Source organism: Filicampus tigris, chromosome 14 (assembly GCF_054856515.1).
Source record: "Filicampus tigris isolate MCC_2025a chromosome 14, RoL_Ftig_1.0, whole genome shotgun sequence".
Taxonomy (NCBI): Eukaryota; Metazoa; Chordata; class Actinopteri; order Syngnathiformes; family Syngnathidae; genus Filicampus; species Filicampus tigris.
Genome location: NC_141230.1, coordinates 19,151,619 through 19,166,748, shown reverse-complemented (window position 1 = coordinate 19,166,748; position 15,130 = coordinate 19,151,619). Strand labels below are relative to the sequence as shown.

The 15,130-nt window shown below is 42.0% G+C and overlaps 1 protein-coding gene across 1 annotated transcript in view; it reads right to left on the bottom strand.

Annotated features, from left to right (window-relative positions):
* Positions 1–1,681: 1,681 nt before the first annotated feature.
* Positions 1,682–15,130, bottom strand: part of LOC147136696 (activin receptor type-1-like) — a 28,370-nt gene continuing 14,921 nt past the window's right edge. The window contains exons 4-12 of the mRNA XM_086051567.1: positions 13,750–14,022; positions 11,835–12,098; positions 10,155–10,360; positions 7,185–7,284; positions 5,499–5,645; positions 4,755–5,030; positions 3,584–3,781; positions 3,336–3,466; positions 1,682–2,522 (exon numbers count right to left, since the gene is read on the bottom strand). Of these exons, the coding sequence (XP_085907693.1) occupies positions 2,388–2,522; positions 3,336–3,466; positions 3,584–3,781; positions 4,755–5,030; positions 5,499–5,645; positions 7,185–7,284; positions 10,155–10,360; positions 11,835–12,098; positions 13,750–14,022 (1,730 nt within the window). The 3' untranslated portion in view covers positions 1,682–2,387. The remainder of the gene's footprint in view (positions 2,523–3,335; positions 3,467–3,583; positions 3,782–4,754; positions 5,031–5,498; positions 5,646–7,184; positions 7,285–10,154; positions 10,361–11,834; positions 12,099–13,749; positions 14,023–15,130) is intronic.

Genomic DNA, 15,130 nt, shown 5'->3' with positions numbered 1-15,130 from the left:
AAAGTAAGAGGATTACACAGCCTCAGACCACCGATGGAGACATGTGAAGCACACGCACACACGCGCACGCACGCACGCACACTACAATGGATCTGTGGAGGGGTGTGTGTGTACGTGCGGCTACTAGATTGATGGACTGATTATTTTATTTTGAACTTAAAAACAGTTATGATAGATAGATAGAAAATTTTCATTTAAATATACATGTATATATCTGTATTTACATATATTTTTGTATCCATATACAGTATATCTATATATTATATATCTATAGCTATATATATATATATATATATATATATATATATATATATATATATATATATGTATATATATATATGTATATATATATATATATATATATTGAAACCTTGTTCAATTGGCAGTAGTTGCTTATTTTTAAAAAGTTCATATTGTGCCGTGTGTAAAAAAAACTAAATAAAAACATGCTAGAACATAGCATTGTTTAAAAACATGTTGAGAATAGACTTTTTTTTTTTTCAACGTATACATGTAAGAATTGTTTTAAAGAAAAACATGCAAAATAGCAATGTTTGTGTAAACGGCATTGCTTCTGGTCTGAAGTTTTTGGGTTTTTTTTAGGTGGGGGGGATGGAAGTTGGCGGGGGGGATTGCGCCTCCAACTGTGAACATGTGTTTCCTAGCAACCCCAGTTACAGCTCATTAAATGCAGTACACATACTATATTTGGACACTATGTTCAAAACATTTGTGCGTTAAGACATTTGAACTACGAGATAAGTGTCGAGATTGAACTGGAATAGTCCACACGTCCTTACAAGCACCATTATGAACGCATTTAAAGTGGCTGCTTGTGTTTATCTAGTGTTAGGCAATGTGTGTCACCTTGTAAAAAGCAATCATCCAATATTTTTTCGCTTACTCAGCAGGCAATTTCAGCAGGAGATACGCACCGGAGCACACTAAAGGAGCCCGGCGGAAGTGGCGGGCGCGGGACTTTCCGAGTGAGCCGCGTGGGAGCATAATGGATTAAATGACACTGAATGTGATGACGGTCAAAAGTCCAAACAGCTGTTGATGCATATGTTGATGGCGGCGAGCCATTACTGGCCTGTAAACACTCTGCAGCGTTTTGAAACGACAGCAGTCGTCAGGTTCAGCTTCCATTCGGCATCCTTGAATTCTAGACAGAATTTTCAAAATGTTTTGCATACACAACGGGGGAAATAATGGAAAATTTGTACATTTCTTACAAAGAAATGAACAGTTTGCAATTGTAAACATCTTGAAAACAGCTTCGCGGACGCCGCGCCTGCTTTCCAGGCAGTGTGTTGTGATAATTTCTTCGGTATTTAACAGGGATGTAACCAAAAATGTTTTGAATCGGAAAATCAGTTTGGATGCAAATACGTACATATGTATGTGTATGTGAATGTGTATGTGTGTGTGTGTGCGTGTGTGTGTGCGTGTGTGCGTGCATGTGTGTGTGTATATATATAGATATAAATATATATATAAATATATATTTATATATTATATATATGTATGTATGTGTGTGTGTGTAATTATATATATATATATATATATATATATATATATATATATATATATATATATATATATATATATTGTTTATGTATATATGTGGCATTATTATATTATACATGGGAAAAATAAGTCTCAAGACAAACCCAACAGGTCATGTATTTGTTTTCTATTTAATTAATAGAAACCACTAGCTGATATAAAATGTTAACCAAATAAAAGTTTAAAAAAAAAAAAAAAAAAAAAAAGGTCGAAGTTTGACTTCACGAACTTGACAATGCACATGTTAAGACGGTATAAAGGCAAACTTACAGTACAGGCCTCCAATTCAGGGCGGAGAAGAGGGCTGACCTCAGCATCACCTAGCCGATATTTTTCACGTGTTCTTTTTATGGTGTTTGTGCAGAACTAAGACAAATAAAAGGAAGAACACGTCAAGAGCGCGTACCTCATTCGACACGGTCACACGCTAAGTTTGAGAACTGTACAACTGTTTAAAGGACTGCTGACATTGGAAGAGTGATAAGCGTTTGTTTTTGTTTTTTTGCAACAAGTCTAACAAACAAAGCCAGAAAAAAACACAATGTCACTCAATGCAACCCGTTCTCCAAATTGAGCATCAAAACCAAAGCAACAATGTCCAGGTAACAGCCAACGTCCAGCTCCTCGATTGTGATTGCTTCGTATTTAACGTCCTATTCCCAAGAGCCCGGTCAGCCATCTTTGGATGCCAAAATGTGTCCCGCCAAGTCTTTTAAAATAAATACAGGGCCGTGCCGCTATAAGGGCACGAGGCCCCTCTGAAAGGGCGTGTTCGTCCGGGAAGTACTGCAGCGCCTCCGACTGGGCGCCAGGCACGCTCAAATGTCTGTTTTCATTTTGTCCACGGAGCTGTTGATCTTTGTCAGAGTCTTTTTGATGCGCAGCGCCGTCAGTCGGGCCGATGGGTTCTGATACCAGCACTCCTTCATCAGTTTTGCCATGGAGATTAAAGTCTTGAAAAAAATAGCACAAATATTAAAAGGTTATACTCGGTTGAAGGGTCCTAATGATGGTAATATCTACGCTAAAAATTGTTAGCCTGTGTTTGATGTTTCACATTGTATGTTAGCATTAAGCTATTTAATTTTTTAGAAGAAATTATACAGTTTGCTCGAACATTTAGAAATACATCATGCTCACGGTAAATGATGTGTAATTCACTTGCAGCTGTATGTGTTGCTGGAACATCCATGCTAATTTCTATTAGCCCGTATAAGGCATTTCACATTGTATGTTAGCATTAAGCTAGTATAGTTTTTTGACAAAAAACATTCTGGGGTTTAAATATCCAATGTTGAATTCTCTCATTTTGTGTCTGTTTTGCAGTAAACTTCAACTAGGAGTGATATATATGCTTTGCACCTTATGTCGAAATTCTTGACAGCAAAAGGGTGATAAAAGGCGCTAAGGACTACTCAAAAATGACATTTTCGTAAGTTTAAATAAAAAAAAGTAGAACACGTTGTTTCTACATTACAAATTTTCCTTCCCGATATTTGTGACTCACTAATCACAAATTCAATGCTGCTCTTTTTTTTTTTCTTTTTAAATGTCAAACCTACGCCTGGCTATTCAATAAAAAAGAAAAATCACTTCATCAAATTTTTGACGCAGTACATTGATGTAAAGGAACAATGATGAAGTGATGACATCTCAACTGAGATGAGCTTCATGTGTCGGGCGTATTCTTTCTTTCTCCCTCCCAATTTACGGTAGGGCTCAGTCCTTGTCCTGTAGCTATTAGACTTTTTAACGGGATGACTCACCGGGTCCGAGAACCATCTGTTGGGTATGTTGGGCCTCTGCTGGTCTACACAGACCACCTTTTTCATATCCTCAAAACTGGGATCACTGGGAACCACATCGTGGAAAGGGGGCTTGTAGTCCTCGACGATGCCTATAGGGAGAGCACACGCACTTTGACATACTCAAACATAGTGTGCGCAGCACACACACACACACACACACACAAGAGACACACAAGAGATTTGTGAGCGGGTCCAAGAACACGCACCGTTGCTGACCGTCCTCCTGGCAATCTCCCACAGAACGAGGCCCAGGGCCCAGATGTCTACCCTCTTGTAGGATTCGAAGCAGTCCATCTGGATGGAGTCGTCCAGCACCTCGGGAGCCATGTAGCGCTTGGTGCCTACTTTGGGGTTGTTGCCCACATCCAGCTCGTTAGTGTCTTGGAAATGCATAACGGCCAGACCTTCAAGACAACAACCGCGTTCGGTCAGAACCGCGCGCAAAAAAAAACAAACAAAAAAAAAAACACTTAAGTCTATTGAGCGACTTGATGTTTTTGTAAACAGGATGCAGCCCGACACGAGAACACCTCGCCCTGGAGACGGTACAGCCGAGATTGTGTCATCCGAATGTAGCGTTTAATACATTACGAGGTGGACACGTCTGGCCAGTCGCGTCGCAAACTACCTGGCTGAGCTTCTTTATTGAGCGAATGGAACATTGGTGTTAGATAAAGTGCACTTCCCAAAGTGTTTGCAGCCAAAGCACAGGAAGGGACATTAAGCACTGGTTGTTTCTCTTAAATTGGGAACAAATGATCCTGATAGATGAGAGGGGCAATATTAGATTTATTTCCTTCATTGCACGCAATAAATAAAATCGTGATATCAAGGCTTCGGCTCCTCAGAGGTTAAAACCCCCCTCAGTCAAAGTACAACTCAGATATTAAAGCCAGCGCACGGGGATTGTTTTTTTGCTTACAGAGGTCGGCGATGCAACACTGCCTAGTCTTTTTAAACGTATTTTTTTTATCATCTCTCAACGTGCCAGCGGGCGATGGCCGACTTGGAAGCGAAGCTGGTTTTGTGATCCAACGAGTCTGGATTTTTACATTATTCCAGACTAGTGATGGGTGCATCAAATAAACAAATGGACTCTAGAGCAAAACTGTGGTCTGACGAGTCCAGATTTTGCACCGGTCCCCAGCGGGAACATAAAAATTGAACTCTGGAGCAACGGAAATTGTCCGTGCGGTCAAATGTGTCAAGATGTGTCTTTCATATTAATTAAAGCTTCACTTGCCTTTGTCTTAGCATACAAAGTGTATAATAGACCTAACACTGTTTACTGCGATAAAGGCTCATTAATTGCCCGCGTTTGTTGAAATACATATCAGCCTCGGAAACGCACACACACGCGGTTTGACGTCTTCTTACCGAGGTCGGCGATGCAACACTGGCCGTTCTTTTTAACCAGGACGTTTTTGCTCTTGAGGTCCCGGTGGGCGATGGCCGGCTTGCCCTGGGTGCCGAAGATCTCCACATGCAGATGCGCCAGGCCGCTGGCGATGGAGAGCGCCATGCGGAGGCAGCTGCACGCGTCCAGGGTGCTCAGCTGAAGGTAGTCGTACAGGGAGCCCATCTCGTGGTAGTGGGTGATGAGCCACAGCTGCGTGCTGGAGTTCCTGGAGGTCATGTCGGAGGCGATGAAGCCTGGGGTGAGAACACAGGAAGCGTTAGAGACACACTAAGCACAAATGAATGCGCAAACAGCTCCTGTCTCCATGCCGCCGCCAAAGAGGGGAAAAAAAAGACAATTATTCTCCAACTGACTCATCCTTTTATAAATACGCTATGATACTTAATTGCAGCCGAAATGATTCAAATAGTGAAGTCCTGATTTGGCTTGGAGAGAGTGCCGATGCAATAATTGCAGTTATTAAAGTTTAATTATGTTAACTCTCAACAGGTACTTCTGTACAATCGGCTGAGAAAATTCTGCTTTTACAAAGATTCATTCAACTGCATGTACAATGTTGCTTGCATACTGTTTTCATTTAAGAAAAAAAAAGATGCTTCATATTAATATCAATGATATTATTGTAATTTATAAAGGAAAACTTGTGAATTTTGATTGACCCCGTGCGAGATATTTCACAGTTGTTATCGTTGGTGACCTACCCAGGATGTTCTTGTGTCTCAGCAGCACTGTGTTGTAGATCTCCGTTTCTCGGAACCAGGACTTCTCGTCCCGGGACGAGAAGATCTTGACAGCCACGCTCTCTCCTTGCCACTGGCCTCGCCACACTTCACCGTAACGGCCCTTACCTGGCATGGGGCAAAACAGACTCAAGTGATGACGGGGATCTGGTTGAATCCAGATTACAGTCATTGCGCTCAGTCAGTATCATGGGTATATAGATTCAAAATTGAAGACAACACACAATAAAAAATGCCTTTTGTCTGGTAGGTTAAAAAAAAAAAAAAAAAAAAAAGAAGTGATAGACCAGTTAGAATGGCTTTACAATAGGGGTGTGCCAAGTCCAAAAATGAGAACTGCAGCTCTTTTTGGGGACGCAAGGCCTATTCATAAGATAAAACAGAGCCCATAATATCAGAAAAGCTTTCTATTTTCAGGCAGTTTAGATGCTCTTTGGCACCATACTGCCTCTCACAGGCCAGTTTTGGCACTACATATAGATCTATACATATACTGTACAAACAAATATATACACATATATAGGTATATACATATATATCTATATAGATATATACACTGTACATATATATATATACTGTATATACATATATACTGTATATACATATATACTGTATATACATATATACTGTATATACATATATACTGTATATACATATATATATACATATACATATATATATATATACATATACATATATATATATATATATATACATATATATACATATATATATATATATATACATATATATATACATATATACATATATATATATACATATATATATACATATATACATATATATACATATATACATATATATATACATATATACATATATATATATATATATACATATATATATATATATATATATACATACATACATACATACATACATATATATACATACACACACACACCAGTAAAGCCTAACGACCATTTGAAATGAAGCAGTTCTTATTCCGCCCAAAAACAACTTTTGCGATTTGAAAATTGCATTTCGCAACACTGCAATATCGATTTGAATTTGATTAACCGTTCGGCCCTAATTTGATGTACTATGGATGTGTTTTATGACTTCCAAGAAGGTAATAACCATGCCCGTGGTGAGTGCTTCAACTGTGCTGAGCGAATCCAACCACGTCAGCTGTAGGACGTTGATGCGCAACACAGATGACACCGGGGGGGTCGTATTTCTTCAGCAGTTGATTTCTGTCTCCTTTACACATCATTGCAGCAGCAATAGTGGCCCGTTTCGCAATCCAAACATGTTTTTCACCGCAACGCCGGCATCTGTTATTGTTGTAAGCCATGAGGTTTTGATGGCTATGCTTATGCATGAGTCACAGCATATAAGAAGCGGACAATAGGTTTGGAATTGCACGAGATGCACAATTTCTACAGTCTTATGGAGATTTAAACCTTGGGGGGAAAAAGTATGCGGAATTGCTTTGGGCAAAACGTAGAGCCAGTATCGATTCTTTCAACAGTTGTGAGGCTTCTTCTGTACTTTTTCCGTATGTGTGTGCGTGTCATGCCCCCCCCTGCTGTGCTGACATAAAGATCTCATTAAAATGAATGAGCCGGGCTGCTTATTCTCAATGTCAAGAACAACAGTGGCTTTGAGTGGACACTCACTCACCCACACACTCGTTGAGAGTGATTTGTCGCGCCACCGTTCTCTGAACCAGGAACGGTAGGCCGGAGCCACTTCCTGAAGTGCAGGTGTGATCCAGAAGATCCTGGGGATGAAGAGAAGCATACAAAAAAAAAAAAAAAAAGAGATTTCATCAAGAGGTCAAACCGGAAGTAGGCGCAAGTTGGACTGACCTCCCATTGGACGTTAGGCAAGCCCCCCTCTCTGTCCACTTTTAAAACCCGGTTGAAGACACATTTCTATTCGCTGGCTTTTGATCAGACATGACATTTTCAACTCTTTTCGGTGTCAATTGTATATAGTGTTTTATGTTAATTTATTGACCAACACTTGCGCATTATGGCCTTTTTATTATCGTATGATTATTTATTGCTTGTAAAGTGCTTTGTTACAGCTCCAGCTGTTATAAAATGCGCTATATAAATAAAATTGTATTGTATTGTAAAAAGAGGTCCAAGTTTTGTGTGTGAGGGGAGTACGCCCTCTATTGTACAAAGAGCAGAAGTACACCCCCCACCCCCTTCTTATTTTCAAGTGTTGTGGCTGCTGGACATTCCAACTAATCCCGGGGCCAAGCTGCAAAACAAGGCGCGACCCTGCTAAGCCTTTTATTTTTAACTGGGCAAGAAGAAATATGTAGCACCCGGCACCGGCACAGGAGGGCAGTGCTGAGTCAGCAGCTGAGGAGAAACCCAAACCAGTGAAGCGGCAGAGAGTGAAGGAAGGAAGGAAGGAGGAATACAACATGGGAGGCAGACGCCTCGTATAAACAGATTTATTATGGATGAGCTGTCCGCGAGACAACTGGAATTACAAGACGGAAGATTGCGGCTGTAAAATGAAATGGTTTACAGGCTCTAAATAATAATGCTTTGGGGGGCTGGATCACGACGGTACCGCAAGATATGAGTGAAATTAAAAGTGTTGTCCGTGTACAAGAATGTGAATCGATACATGAACATGTTAGTCAAAGAGCTGATGAATAATAACGAGCAGCCGTTCACGCATTTCGAAGGTATGACATCATATTTATTTTCCTCATGAGAGGATTTCAACTACCCTTTTAAATGAACTTGTTGGCACGTCGGCAAGACGATCGATGTCATCACGCGGCAGAAGAAGCCGCACTCAAATGTACTCTTTTTGTTTGAGATTCAGGAAGGACAGTGGACCAGTGTTACACATGTCTGCCTCACGGTTCTGCGGTCCAGCAGGGGCACCATTTAAGAATACTGCAGTCAGGAAAAGCCTGCTAGAAAATGTGAACTTTATTTGGGGTTCATCAGAGTCACTTTAAAGTGGAAGTCAACCCCAACATATTTATTTCAAGAATATGTTCTATGCAGGCCCACCGGTTGAAACAAGGCAATATGATTAATCAAAAGCAAAATCCGCCCGTTTTTAGCCATCTGAGGGGGCGGCCATTTTGTCGCTTCTGTGGACTGAAAATGACATCACAGAACCTCGGGGCTCGGATGACGAGCAATCGCGGCTCGCCTGTTTTCTGGAGCTGAGCTATGATTGGTCGTTATCTGAGCCCCGAGGGTGTGTGATGTCATTTTCAGTCGACAGAAGTGACAAAATGGCCGCCCCCCCCCCCCGGAGACGGCTGCATGCTCAGCATTTATCAGAGGCAAAGCGTTTATTAGAGAAGTCTTTATTTGGCTGTGAAAGGAGGAGGCAGTATTACGAGACTATAAAACACAAATCTCAAAAGGCATGTGACGCAAATTGAAATAAAATCCCGGTGACCTCTGCGCGGCACTCTCCACACGTGTTTGACAGTTACAACTAAGCGTTTCTGGTTTAGCACGGCCGAGCACATTTTTACGGCGCTTGAATCAACATTTGGCGGCTTCGGCTTTTCAGATTCAGGGCCAAACGTTGGCAGCAGCCAGAATCGACATCGCATAACGTGACGCGCCGTTTGGACACCGCCAACGCTCCCATTGGTCAAAGTGTACTGTATCCGAGATCTTTGGGATCATGTGGGTTTTAAAAAGTGGCGAAAACCTCGGAAAGAGTAATATACAAAGTGTGCTCACAAAATGGAAGTCTATTTTGTGACGGCCAAAGCCGTCTATGCTCGAGCGTGATTACAGAGTGCGCCCAGCCGCAGCCAGTGAACGCGCTGGCCTGTGCGAGCGCACGACTCCACCTAAACTCTGGATCCGTTTAGTCAAACCTCAAAACATAAACCGCACTGTGCAAGAGCTCACAATCCCTGGCTGGGAGAGGACATTCCTCGCGCAGACAGCAAAAATGACCCAGAGAAAGCCAAACAGGCGTTGAAGGGGCTTTTTTGCGGAGAACAAAGAGTCTCTCTGAACCCAGCTTCCAAAAAAACAAGACCGGAGTTGTTTCACAAGATAGCTTAATCCACCTTTTAATTTATTCAAATGCTGGAATTTTGGAATAAATTGTAAACTGTGTAAAACGGGTTCAACTGAAAGCAAAGCATATTGTATTTTGGAAGGGCAACATAGGCGTGTCATCCTGTCTAAAGACAGACCTTCAAAATAAAAGCACATTGTACAGTAAGAGTTGAACTACTTTCTTTGGCCACACGGTATCTTAATTTAGCAGTTGCATTCAAAATAAACAAGCAGAAAATAGTTCAAATACGAATGCTAAATAACCCGCCATGGGGACCAAGAAAGTGTGGTGAAATGATTATTGTATTGCGCATAAACGCTTTTATTTTGAAGGCCGGACTTTTGATAGGATGATATTGCCCCAACTTGTCTGAGTGTTGCTCTTATGCCGAGCAGATGGGGAGGCTTGTTATTGCCCTGAGTCGTTATAAAAGTTTGAATAGGCGGAATATGCTTTGCAGTGGGTTGAACCCTTTTTCACACAACATGAAGGAAAGTTCAGAGTGCCGTCCATTTGGTAAAGGGGGCGAGAAACACTCGGGAATTTCCTTTCTTTCCCGTAATATCCTTTGCCACTCACCGCCAGCGTGCTCTCCCCCACGTTGGACGCAATGAGGCCGTCGATGGTGCCGTACTCGGCATCCCGGGAGGTGAGTCTCTCCATCTGGTTGTGGTGGATGCGTCTGAACACCAGGATGGCGATGGTCGACAGGACCACCAGGACGAGGATGGGCGCCACGATGACGACAGCCAGCATGGTCACGCTGTAGTTGGAGAGCTCGTCAGCTGCGAGGGGGACAAGAATGTTACAAGGAAGACTTCGAATAGACATTTCAGACCTGTCTTTGAGTTTTGGCAGAAGCGTGAAGGTTTTGTGGCAACATTGATAACAAAATGTGAAACAAAATGAAAATAGGCCAAAAACAGTGAACATAGAGTTGGGAGCATCATGCTTTGGGGTTTTCGTCACCCGGAACTGGGACGGTGGGACCTATGAGAAAGTGGAAGGAATTATGCAACCACATGTTTATTTTTAATTCCCCTCTCGAAAAGATGAAAAGACAAATTCAAGAGTTGTCCAGGAAACATTTGTGAAATGATTTTTCTCGGTCTCATTCTTTATATCGCCAAAAAAACTGGCATTTGAACAGGGGTGTGTAGACTTTTTAAATATCCATTGCCTACACGCAAGCACACACCTCCACTTAAACCCACACAAGCGAGGAGAACTGACCACTATTCACGCTTTCCCAACATTCCAAGGGGAAAAGCCACTCGGCTCTGCCTTTATCAAACATAAAGCTCCCCTTCTCCCACCTCCCATAATCAACTCTTTCTCCCAAATACACACACACTTAAGTGAAAGTCAACGCAAACTTTTTTTTTTTTTTCAAGAATATGTTTTATGCAAGCCCACTAGCTGGAACAGGGCATTCGGATAAATATTGCGTTTGTGGAATAAGAGTTAATCCACTCGTATTCAACCATCTCCGGGGGCGGCCATTTTGTCTTCTGTCGACTGAAAATGACATCGCAACTGCTCACAACGACCAATCGCGGCTGACCTCTTTTCTGAATCTGAGGCGTGATTGGTCGTTGTGAGCAGTTGCGATGTCATTTTCAGTCAACAGAAGACAAAATGGCCGCCCCCAGAGATGGCTAAAAACGAGTGCATTTTGCTGCTTAACTCATATTCCACCAACGCAAAATTAACCAGAATGCCGTGTTTCAACTCGTGGGCCTGCTGGGAACAGATTCTTGAAAAAAATATGTTTGGGTTGACTTCTGCTTTAAGACTAGGATAACCATCTCTTTTTTTTTTTTGGGGGGGGGGGGGGGGGCAGCACCACATCAAAGTGCAACTTCTCACCTCTAAAATACTAACTAGAACAATGGACTCACTTTTTCTTTTTTCAAGATTCAATAATTAAACAACATGGGAGCAACTAAAGTAGGACTGACTGGAGGGCTCTTCCACAGTATCACACGAATCTTAGTTGCATGAAGTGAGACACCAAGTGAAGCTAATCTAGTGCACAATGGGAGTAAGACAGCAGGACGACGTAGCGCTGAATTTAGCTCTCTGTCTCGCTCACACTCCCCAGGTGGCTTTTAGCCTCAAGATAATGTCAGCCAGCAGACAGGACAGCATCGGGGCGGGGGGCAACGTGACTAACTAACAGTCTCGGTGGAAACGTGAGCAGAACCCAATCGCGACAAGATTCGAAAAAGACGCCCAATGAGAAACGGAGTAGCGCACCTTTAACGGGAAGCTGAACGGTGCTGTTCAGGTTGCACAGGTGCCCGAAGCAGCATTCCACAATCTGGTCTCTGGAAGGCGGGGTCTTGCAGGTCATGGTACGCTGCTCGTAGACATTAAAGCAACCTTTCTGGTACATGAGAGAGCCGCCGTTGACGGTCAGGGAGGAGAAACACTGGCTGCCCATGCAGCGGTTCCCCGTGGCGCACGAGCTGCCCTCGCACACGCACTCGTGCTTCTCTTTGGCAAGGGGCTTCACTTCATCTGTAAAAGATTCATGGAGGGGGGGGAAAAGGGTTATCCACAACACCTGCACTATCTAATGAGATTCAGTGAAAGGAGCACAGGTACACCAAATAGAATGCTGGGTTTTGACTGACACGCTTCTGGAGAAGTATGAATTCTGCAATGTGTTTACTATTCAAGTTGAAGTTGGCAGCGGCAGCGCGGTGGATTTGTTGCCCTGCATGTCTGTCCCAAAGATTGGAGGTTGTTCATTTGAAAATTTGTTCTCATTTTTAGTGTTATTGGTTAACCAAATAAATGATTCAATTAATTTCACATTTGATGAAAAAAAAAAAAAAAAATTATCAATTCATAATTTGTTAATTAATTATGATGAATTATAATAAATGAATATGACTTAGATCATCTGATTCCTCGCTTTATTCATGCTTGCTGTTGAAGCTTCGGACAATCTTTGGTTGGAGGAGACTTTCTGGCATTTGAATTTGTTCTATCAACTCTAGACACAGACTGCTTCAATTTAAAGTGCCGCATAAGGTTCGCTACTCAAAAACTAGACTGAGTAAAATTTCCTTCCATGCGACCGATGTGGTACGGCTGAAAATTCCTATTCTCATTTATTTTGGTTCTGCCCAGTACTGGATGCATTTTCCCACGAAATATTTGAATGTTTTCCAAAGCAATGAAAATAAACACTCAAGCCGACTGTAAGAAGGCGATATCAGGTTGTTCCGCCATGACTTCGACCCTCCCTTTCCCACCAGCAGCAGACACTCAAGATTGGCATCGTTGCAGCTAAGAAATTAATACTACTCAACTGGAAGTCCCCACAAGCCACACGCGTCAAGAGATGGCAAAACCAAATGATTTTACTTTGCAATGATGGAACAGATTCGCTTTGACAAGAAAAAAATGGATAATTTCCCCCGAGTGGGGGAAACACTCAAGACTAGCTAGGGCTGTGCAATTAATCGAAATTCAATTACAATTATTACACTCCACGATTACAAAATTGGCATAATCGTAAACAAATGATGATTAATATTCATTTATATGCAACTCACTATGTTTGTTTACACAAGGAAATCATACTTGAATTTATACACCTTTTGCACCATTTTAAACGTTTTATAGTCACTAATTTGATCAATTTTGTTTGGTCCAAAAGGAACTTACTAACATTCATTCGTCTTTATATTTTTTACGTTTAAACATTTTCTTGTTTTGCACCAAAAAATAAGTGATCGTTTGAATAATCCTGATTTCAAATTATTACCAAAATGCTCATGATTAATACTTTTTTCATAAACGAGCAGCCCTACTCAGGACAATGCTCAAGGGTTAAGTCAGCTTGATACAAACCCTGCCGTTGTCTGTATATGCATTTTCCAACTCTTTCCTACATTACCTTCTTCTAAATACAGAATGACATGCAGACAATCCACCACCTTTTTTGGTTCGACCATAGTGTGGACGTTTCAACAAAGTTACAAATATATATATTTTTTTTTTTTTTTTTTTTTTTTAAGATTTTGATGCCAATATTTTCTTTTTTACGAAAAATCATTATCGGCTCCAAATACCGGGTATCGTCCGCCTTGACTGCTAATAATCGCTATCGGCCCTGAAAAAAAAACATATCGGTCTATCTCTAAAACTCTTTTCTCACCTTTCCCCGGAGCTTGCACGGTGACGTTCATGTTACACAGATGGCCCTGGCAGCACTTGACGACGTGGGCCGGCGAGGGCGGCGTGGCGCAGGTGGCTCGGCCCACGTCGTCGTCCCTCAGGCAGCCCTTCTGTTGGACGGCCGCGCCGTCCGTCACCTTGAGGGAGGAAAAACAATGTTGGCCGACGCAGCGCCGACGGGGCTGGCAGGCGGCGCCCTCGCACGCGCACTCCTGCTCTCCGAGGACCGGTCTGCCGGCAGACGCTTCCACATCTGATGGGCACAAGCGGAGATGAAGGGAGAGCCATTAGCGCAATATCATTACTCTCCCATTATCGTAACTGGCATTCAATTACACATGACAAGGGATCAAAGCTTTTTACTGGCTCTTACCAGGGATACTTTTCTATTTCAAACTTGAACACCCACCTCTGTCGTCTCAACAGATTACAGGCGTTTTATTACGGCGAACCCCCGCCGAGTCGCTATTCACGAGTTCAGTTACGTTTTTTTCTGTGGCACCTACTCTGACCCATTTGTACTTTTTGTGCTCTGTATACAATGCTCTAAGATGGAGCCAAGGCGCTGGTTAAGAGTAAAGTTGTAATTAGTGTCAAGGAGGCATGTTGAAGTGAGTGATTAACATCTTTGAATGTTGGGGAGGAGCTCAGTTTAGCCTGGGTTATTAGTGGAGGATATGGAGAGTCTTTGCTGCCTGTGTATGTGCACACGTGTTAATACTATTATTTTTAAGGGGAATGATGTATGCAAGATGAGTCTGAAAATTATTTTGGGGCCATGACACATATAAAATAATACCAAAATAAAAGTTAACGTAATAAATACGGCAGTTTTGTGATTAAAATCTACTTTATTTAAAAAAAACAAAAAAAAACAACGCAGTTACAAAAAACAAAAACAACAACAAACCTGCAACACCTCCTCTGTTTTATTCTAAATTGTAATAGTCTTAATGTTGGATGCCTGCTGTTCCGCCAGCGGCCTGTTGGTGGTGTCAAGGTATATGCAGTTGTGGTCAGACTCTCTCAACTCAGCTTTCCTCTTTCTTCAATTCCTGCGAGGATGTCAGCTTTGCGGTGAACTAAACAGGCCCAGACGTCACGCCGAGTCAGTCAATTGTGATCAGATCATCATTATTTCAGTGTATCTAATTTTTTGGTGAGATTTTTCGAATGCAAATGTGTACATGAGCATTGCTTCAATACAGGTTTAACACAGCGGTGTCCAAACTACGGCCCGGGGGCCATTTTCAGCCCACTGTGGCCCTCAAAATATATTTTTTAAAAAAAAACAACAACTTTTGACATGGCCTGAAATCCTATCGGGTGTGGGTGTTCAAAAAGTTGAAACAATCGGCCAT